Raw genomic sequence first — 9,161 nt, forward strand, 5'->3', positions numbered from 1 at the left:
CGGGCACCAGCAGCACTGGAGTATAAAAGGTAAGATTAAGACCAGTAGAACATGTGAGCCAAGAAAAACTGCAACCTCTAAGTTTAAGCACACATTGTAAAGTTAAGGTACGTTCCGATAATGACGAAGACGACCTTGATGGCGATAGTTATGAGGAGGAAGTTGAAGAGGATCGACCGTGAATTTCTCAATGCTTTTTTTTTTAACAGGCACGTTTGATACATTGCGAGCGTGATCCTAACTAGCGTGTTGGTACCTTTCAAAGGTGCGGTTTGGGATGAAAGTTATATTATTATTATTAAAGCTTTGAAAACTCTCTCGGTGTACCGTCTTTCTTCGTAAATATGTGTAACCATGTATAATATGTATTTGCAACTGTATATTTTTGTAATGTATTTATTTTAGAGATTTATTCTGTTATGTGTTCTACGGACGAATCGAAAAGAAGAGGCGGAGCAAACGCGGGCTGATGGGAAGTGGGGTAAAGCTGAGTTACCGGTAGATCTGTCTGTTGTGTCGCAGCGGACAATAGTGGATATACATTTTTCCCACCCTTAAATTTGGAAATATATATTTTGTTTCCTTGGATTACTTTCAACGGGACCCGGACTTTACAAGTCTGCATTATACGTTAATTACGGGTATCCTTTTCCATTCATGATGCCAATGGTGATTCTAGGATTGTGTACTACCTATGTTGTTACAATCATGTAACTTACAGCCTGGTCTGGGTTTAACTTTTGATTGTGTCACGAGTTTGAATGCGGGCGCACGCGGCTTATACATGTATAAGCGTGCGGTTTGTGTATGTACAAAAGTGTCAAATCACCTAAAAAGTGGTGGATGCGGCTTATAATCAGGTTCTCTATAGTCCTTAATTAAGGGCATATATGTATATATATATATATATTAATATATATATATCCATTGTTTAAAAGTCCTATGTCCATCTTGATACACAGAGATTTCCTTAACTTCAGCCTGAGTCGAGGAATCCTGGACAGCACAGATCCAAGCTCGAGTCCTGCCGGGGACGGCTGCCGTTCCCTCTGCGAATTGGGGTCCGATAAGAGCGAGAACCGGCTGTCTGCCATGGAGCTGTGGACCCACCGCAGCAACCCCACAAACACCTCGCCCTCTCCTGGCAAAACCCAGGCCGACTTCGGTGGCCAGGAATCGCCGCGGCAGCCCCCCGAAAGCCCCCTACCCGGAGGGGGCGACGTCAGACGGAAGGTGCTCCCGCCACCCGAGGAAGGGGACGATGTTGGAACCGCTGGAGACGGGATAAAAGTGGAAGGAGGTGGGAAGAAACGGGGCATGCTGGAGGTGGGCTTTCTGGGGAGGAAGAGGGCGCCACCAGTCCCTCTTCTCTCTTCAGGTTCGGACTGGGGCGGCAGCGACTCCTCAGCCAACGCGTCCCCTTCCCCTACCAAACTGACGTCCTGCGCTTCGCCACGACACCAGAAGCTAACAGCTGAGCTGTCTAGTCAGGACAGCAGCCTGTGAGAGATTCCATAGACCCTTTGCACACAGTGACGAGGGTTGCGATGCCATGACGGACAACAGTAAACAAGTAAACAGTACTTCCCATGGGCGAGGCAGGTAAAAAGTAGACAACCACAATAAAAAAGCTTTTGGCTTTGACTAAAATATTGTGCAGCTGTCAGATTAGGTGGGTCACCCTGTCAGAAAGCACAAAGAGCGGTATGTAGAGAAAATGAGGACAGCAGGGCTAGCTACCGACCCATACGTTCTTCCTTCTGACATCTTCACAGTTCTTGCCAAATAGTCCAGTCTGCCTCACTCCAGTCAACACAATCTGTACCACTATAATGTAAATGGGGTATCCCCATACACCGGTGCTGATCTAAAAGCACCAATAGTTACTCACAAACAATGAGTCGCGTCAAAAAACCTCAATGTAGATAGCCATATGCCATAAGTTAACAATCAACGTATTAGGTTTAAACCCAAGCCTCCAAAGTGAATTTCCTACTAGCGAACCAAACGTTTGCTGGTGAACTCACATTACTCATTAACTAAGTTCGCTAGTTGGGTTCATTAGCATAACTATGAGGTTTTTTTTAGGTACAGTAATTCTAGCTAACTTATTGGTAGCTACATTGAGTTTCTTTGATGTGACTTGTATGAATCAATGAAAACTTTATTCGAACATTAAAATAAAAACAGAACAAAAACAAGAACTCAACAACAAATTAGTACAGTATTACATAATATGTTCGAAAAGGGGTAGCAAGAAGCAAATTGCTTATAATCCCTACCCCTTCATCTTCCCTATTAAACACACCAATTATATAACAACAATTGTAATACTTAATAATAACAGTTTTGATATAACAACAGCAATAATACAAAGTTGATTATAGTTCTAGACGCACTATTCCCAATCTCTTGTATCACTCATACCCGATTTTCTTCATCTCTGTATTCCGCCAGGAATGTTTTTTTGTATTTAAATTTGAACAAGTTAATAGTAGGACATTGTTTAATCTCGTTTTGCAAACCGTTCCAGAGCTTGACTCCACACACAGACACACACATACTTCTCCTGGTGGTTCTCACCTTTGGGATCATGAATTCACTACAGCCCCTTAAGTTATAATTTCCTTCTTTACGAATGAATAATTTACGGATGTTTTCTGGCACTATGTTTTTGTTGACCTTAAATAAATAGCAGTTGTGCAGTGAAAAAAAATACTAAATCATCTAATTTTAATAATTTGGACTGCAGGATTAAAATATTGGTATGATCTCGATATCCTACCCTATGTATAGTTCTAATTGCACGTTTTCGGAGGATAAAAAGGGTCTGTAGTGAACTTTTGTAATTATTGCCCCAGACTTCTGCACAATATTTTAAGTATGACAGAACTAGAGAACAATATAATAAATACAATGCATTATAGTTTAAAATGAATTTGGCTTTATTAATTATTGAAATGCTTTTAGATACTTTAGTTTGTATGTGTCTGATGTGTGTTTTCCAGCTTAATTTATTGTCAATTATTACCCCTGAAAACTTTCTGATACAGCGTCTATTGCAGCACAATCCATTTTTACTTCTAAATCTTGATTTGCCTTGCGATTACCAAATAATATTACTTTGGTTTTATTTAAATTTAAAGGTAATTTATTTATATCCATCCATACTTTTAGGTTAATTAATTCACGATTAATATAGTTTACCAAATCAATATCCCGGTAGTTATCATTTGAATAGAAAATGTTAGTGTCGTCTGCAAATATTACTATTTTCAATAGTTTTGAAACATTGAGGATATCGTTAGTATATAAATGAAGCTCATTTCTTTTATTCAATGTTTATGACGGCACATCAATACTTAACATAGAATTCCACGAAAATACATATAACTTACCTTGTACAAAATGCTCGCTGCAAATCCTGAAGTACTTTGAGGGCTGCCAGTTCCTCCAAATTATTGCAAATAGCCATAGCCGTCTTCTGTCTTTATCAAAAGGGATACAACAAATTGCCGAATTAGGAATAGAACCTTGCCTGTTCACACAGCCCACCGCACAGTAAGAAATCATCATCGCAAAAAGTTGTGGTTATACTCTTCTGTCGTGATTATTGATGTTTGTTTAAACTCAACTGCTCATTCAACTACTATATTCAACTGCTGTCCGCTCAGGTGCTTTGGCCATCTATTATGGTGCTCATAATTCCTCTCAAATGCAACAAGACGTCACGTGCCAAGGGTCTATACAAAAAAAAAAAAATGCCTGAAAAGTGGCTGAATTTACACACTATGGTGACTAGGGTAAGGTTTCTTTGATTTTGTAATTGGGTTATTTCTGTACAGGTAACATCTTGCTTGACTTACACCACCCCTCTACTTGTGACCATGGCCTGCAGAAGCTCATTTCTTTTATTCAATGTTTGTCTCGGCAGCACGAAGCAGCCAGGCAACGCATTTGAAAATGGGCAACCAGCCAGCACAGCAATACACCACTACACCCAGTTACTAGATACTATAGGTCATGCCGGGCCTAAAAAATCCAGCCGGACGCGACCCAGGCCCACAGTGTTAAAGCCCAAACTAGCCCAAGCTCGTCCAAACTACTTGATTTAAGGAACAGATTTCCAAGCAAACCAGAGGAACGGTGAGAAGCCCTGCCCGAACCCAAATTCAAAGATTGCCATTTAGGCCCGACCCAAATTTCAGTATAATCTTGGGCCCAAGATTTTACCTCTACTAGATACCATCTCGGCAGCACGTGGCGCCATTGTAGGGAATTTATGACCGGTTAGTCAAAACCGGTTCCTGTTATAAATCGGATGTTAACTGTAGTAATTGACTCATTCACTCCTGCCAACGTTTGTTGCCAACCTTGGCAGCAAATGAATACAAATAATGTACAAATCCGTTAAATATGTGGGATTGAAAGTCAGAAATGAATTGATAGTTTTGTTTTTTAATAAAATTGAAAACTACAGTTTATTGTGACAAGATACAATAAAAAAATAAATAAATGTCATTTATTACCTATGATTATTTTTTCAATACTACATGTAATTTCTTTACTTTCACGTTTAATTTAGCCTTTCACTGCACCAATCCCTTGTTCCAGAATTTATTCATAAATAATTTATTTCTCTTGAAAATTGTTGCTTTTGAGAGCTAATAATGTGTTAGAACCTGACAAATTATTTCTGACAGGAAAGTTTGACAGATAAAATGCATTCATGAAACGGGCCAATGCTGGACCATGAAATAAATAATTTAATTGACAAATTGATAAGTAATAAGTACAAAAAGTACATGGAGGTGTTTTCAAAATAATTACTGCACATACTCCCATAGAAGCCTATTTCGCATATAGGCCGAACACCTATAATAGCCAGACTAAAAGGAATACGTACCTATGATATTGCTGAAACGTGTACCTAAACGATTTTCATTTAAATGTGTAGATAATAAGATGAATATAGTTGTAAAAAAAAAATTGAAATAGAACTATTTCAAACCATTTACTGTATCTTTACACAGCACTACGATAGCAGACACGCTGACCCCATTTTAGTATTTTTCAATCATTTCCTTCTTTGACCTGGTGATTGTCATTTTCTTTATCACTAACTCTTGGAACCCATTACAAATGATCTAGGCTAATCATTGTTGTTTTCGAATTAATGCAGCTAAAATGAGGACTAATATCTGTTTTTGATCACAAAGTCATAGTGTTGGGTGCTAAAATAGTTGTTCAACGTAACCACTGTTTAACGTACTCTCATCGTAATACACCAGAGACTCTGCGGACTCTGCCTCTATGCTGCAAGTGACACTAGTACAGCACGGAGGAGACTGAATTAAATCAAATGCACTCGACCATTTTCAGGTAGTGGAGTATTTGTGACACCGCGGTGTTTTATTTTCCTTTTTTTTAAAAATTTGTAATCAAGGTTTATATTTAACCCTACCCTATACTTCATTAAGGTAGAGTTTGAAAAACACTATAATTTTTGGGGGTGCTCGGATTGAATTTGGGGGTGCTTGAGCACCCTCAAAACCAGGCTGGTTACGCCCATGGCGCACACATTCAATGTAGGTAATTTAGTTTACACAATGCATTTAATTGGATCATTTACTGACTCTTTTTATTCCATATTTTATTTTTATAAATTACATATTTGATTAATTAATGATCCATTTAATTGTGTATTTGATTTTTGGCAATTTGTCATTAATGGTTATGGGGTAATAGGAAATCATTAGATTTCCACAATTATATGCTTAGTGAAATCCAGCTGAAGTCACGGCGTAATGCTCCAACGTTCCTATAAACTGAATCAACCTAAGTAAACATCTTTGATAGGAATGACTGGAGTCAAATAATACTGATATTCCCATTAAGGTGAATACAAAATAAACATATTTAGAGACTATTTATATCACTCTAATCTTTTTCAAGCATTTTACTGACAATTTTAGTGTACTGTGGTGACGAGTCACAAGGGTGTGACAATTGTCAAGATGAACATTGGCGATGTGCAAACGAAGACTGTGACAAAGCGATGATGTATGCAAGATATCTGCTTTCTGCTCCTGGACTGCATTCACTTTCTGTTTTATCGCTCGATTTCTCATGCATTGTAGTGTTGAAAAGCACATACATAAGGAGCACTGATCCTGCCATGTGTAGAAATACACTGTCTTGCGAAAGTACCCCCCCCACCCCAAGAACTTTTCGACATATTGCCATACTTAAGGCTTCAAACTTGGATAAAAAAGTCAAATTGTGAGACACAATCATGAAAAAAACTAATTTTATTCAACATTTTATATTGTGCTAACAAGAAATGGAAGAGTTGGCATTGCAACAATTTTGGCCCCCTTTGGGTTAATACTTTGTACAACCTCCTTTTGCTGCGATCACAGCCACGAGTCTTTTTTTGTGATGTCTCTATAAGTTTTGCACATCTTGTAACAAATATTTGCCCATTCTTCCTCACAAATAAGCTCAAGTTTGACATAATCAGCATTTTTTAGATGATTTCACAAATGGCCAAAACTCCAACCACACCTTTGGTCGTGGGACGAACAGGATAAATATTTGTTGAAATCACTAAACCTTGACGTTTTTTTTTTTTTAAATAAATAAAAGATATACACAGACAGGAATATTATTCCAGAATCCACAAACCTAAATTTTAAATAACTTAAAATACTTTGCTCCCCATTAAAATGTAACCTGTCAAAACTATACAATTTCAAAATATGAAGAAAGTGGAAATAAAAAGTGTGTTCTTTTTTGCTTTGGTGAAAAACATCTGCTGGAACTTTGTCTCCTCTGCTCTGCATTCAGGTTTTTCAGCTTATGAAGTTTTGTCTCGTGCCGTTTTACATAGTATTCCTTATTTACGGCCACATTAGTTCCACAAAGAAGAGAGATGGGTTTACCGGCATTGTTAGTGAACATATTTAGCCTCCCATTGGTTTTGAAAGGCTCAGTTTTCAGAATCAATGTTTCTCTTGGCCATATACCAAGCCACGGCAATAGAAAACGTCGTTTTGCTTTTTTCCGTTTAGAGTTCCGTTATATCGTGATGGATAGAAGCTTGTCCCTGGGCGCTTCTCCGCTTCCAGTCACCAAAAACTCATTGTTAATTCACCTGTCAGTCTGGTTTTTCAACTGGCCAACCTGTTGTTTGTCAGTGGCTGCGCTCGTCAGGATCCAGCTAACTAGATCTATATGTAACATTTCCTGCAGAGGTAAGGCGCTGAATTATGGTATCTGTAGTCTGTGGGTTATCACCCTTTCCTATAACCAGGCCATTATAGTAAATGTGTAAAAAAATGATTCTGCGAGTAGGATATAATTGTACGTCGGGCCGGATGTGGTGAGTTTGACACCTACGCCCTATAGAATTTCAGGTTTTGACTTCAGCTTTGCCATTCTATCTTGTTAGTTTAAAATTATTCCATTGTAGGTTTTGCTTTATTGATCTGTTCTTTGTCCCATTGGTAGGTAAACCTTCGCCCCATTCTCAGGTCTCTTGCAGACTCTAACCAAATCTGCCAGAATCACTCGGTATTTGGTTCACCCATCTTCCTATCAACTACAACAATCTTCCAGTCCCTGCTGAATAAAAGTAACCTCAAATCATGATGGTGCCCACCACCATGTTTTACAGTGTGGATGGTGTTTTCAGGATGTTGTGCAATGTTGGTTGGTTTGCAGTGGTATTATGCTCTCTTAATTTTGATATTATTGCTCACAGTGCTCTGGTAGATGTTTAAACTTTGCGAAATCTTCTTGTATCCCATTCCTGCTTCGAACCTTTTCATAACTTTGACGTGCCTGGTTTGGTCATATGTCATCATAATGCTGTCTGTTCTCCAATGTCTGCTTCTACAGACCTCTGAGCCCATCACAGAGCAGGTGCATTTAAACAGACTTGATGTATTCAGAAATCATCTGGCAACTTCTGGAGTTAGTGGTCTGAGCTGAGAGAACGGAGGGCGAATATTTTTGCAACACCTACTTTTCAGTTTTTTCATTGCAAATATAATATAATATAAAATGTTGAAATTGGTTCCAGGAAACGATTGTGTCTCACATATTGAGTCTATGAGAATATATATATATTTTTTTCTTAAATGGGACTTAGTGTGATATTAATGCCTCCTCGTCATACAAAAAAAAAACCCTCATCATCCAGTGAAAAAAAACATTCATTTGAATACTAGGCAAAATTGCAGGAACTAAGATACCAATGTTGCTTTTAATGAATATTCATAGGTTGAAACATTTGTATGTCTTTCACATAGCAAAATTCACACCTAGTAGTCACCACCATGTTTGTCTGGCATTATGCTGCTTCGCTGTGCTCATTTGGCACTGGATTTTCGTTTACAGTAGACAATACAGTACCATTTAGTAGTCAAACATTTATTTCTACATATGGCAGGATGGGTCCTTCATATATGCGTGCTGAGCATGTGCCATTAAAAAACAAGTATGCATATTTTGAATCATGTTGCTTGAATATTTTGAATATCTAAAGTTGTCAACGGCACAGAACGTCTTAATGTTTTTCACAGTGGTGCCTGCCTGTGCAAGATTACACAAATTCATTTTATTTTTGAAACTCTTCAAGGGTCCTACACTACATCACTTTATCACGCTTGTCTCAACTTGTGGGTGTGCCTTAATTTAACCTGTTATAATGTATAATCCCGTTGCTTTAAAAACCCAGGGTTCATACAGGTGCTTGAAATTCTTAAAAATGCTTAACTTTTAACGCTGTGTTTTCAAGGTTTAAAAAGTGTTTGATCTTTAAGTGAAGTGCTTGTAAACGCTTGAAATTTTTGCCATGTTTCCTGGCAGACTCGATAGACCACACAATAAATCGGTGTTTCTCAAATATCTTATGTTGCAGTGAAATACTACGTACGCTTCATCAATTTTTTTCATCTAAGCTTTCAGGAGGAGGCTATTGTTTGTCTTTTTACCTTGTCTCTCTGCCCGACTCCTCGTCCTGGTTAAATATTTTTTGTGGCGTCACTTCAGGGTCCACTCCGCTTCCTGTTAACACTTCATACTCAATGCTCTTACTTTGGTATATGGAGACTAATTGAAAACAAAACACTCTGCCAAGAGAGCGCCAATGCGCC

At 38.3% G+C, this 9,161-nt stretch overlaps 1 protein-coding gene across 2 annotated transcripts in view; it reads left to right on the forward strand.

Annotated features, from left to right (window-relative positions):
* kctd3 (potassium channel tetramerization domain containing 3) overlaps positions 1 to 8,911 on the forward strand; it is a 66,978-nt gene extending 58,067 nt beyond the window's left edge. For both annotated transcript variants that reach the window (XM_088334771.1, XM_088334772.1), the window contains exon 19: positions 963 to 8,911. In XM_088334771.1, the coding sequence (XP_088190897.1) occupies positions 963 to 1,506 (544 nt within the window). In that variant the 3' untranslated portion in view covers positions 1,507 to 8,911. The remainder of the gene's footprint in view (positions 1 to 962) is intronic.
* The last annotated feature ends 250 nt before the right edge of the window (positions 8,912 to 9,161 follow it).

Source organism: Urocampus carinirostris, chromosome 4 (assembly GCF_059441175.1).
Source record: "Urocampus carinirostris isolate Australia breed hairy pipefish chromosome 4, RoL_Ucar_1.0, whole genome shotgun sequence".
In the NCBI taxonomy this organism is placed as follows: Eukaryota; Metazoa; Chordata; class Actinopteri; order Syngnathiformes; family Syngnathidae; genus Urocampus; species Urocampus carinirostris.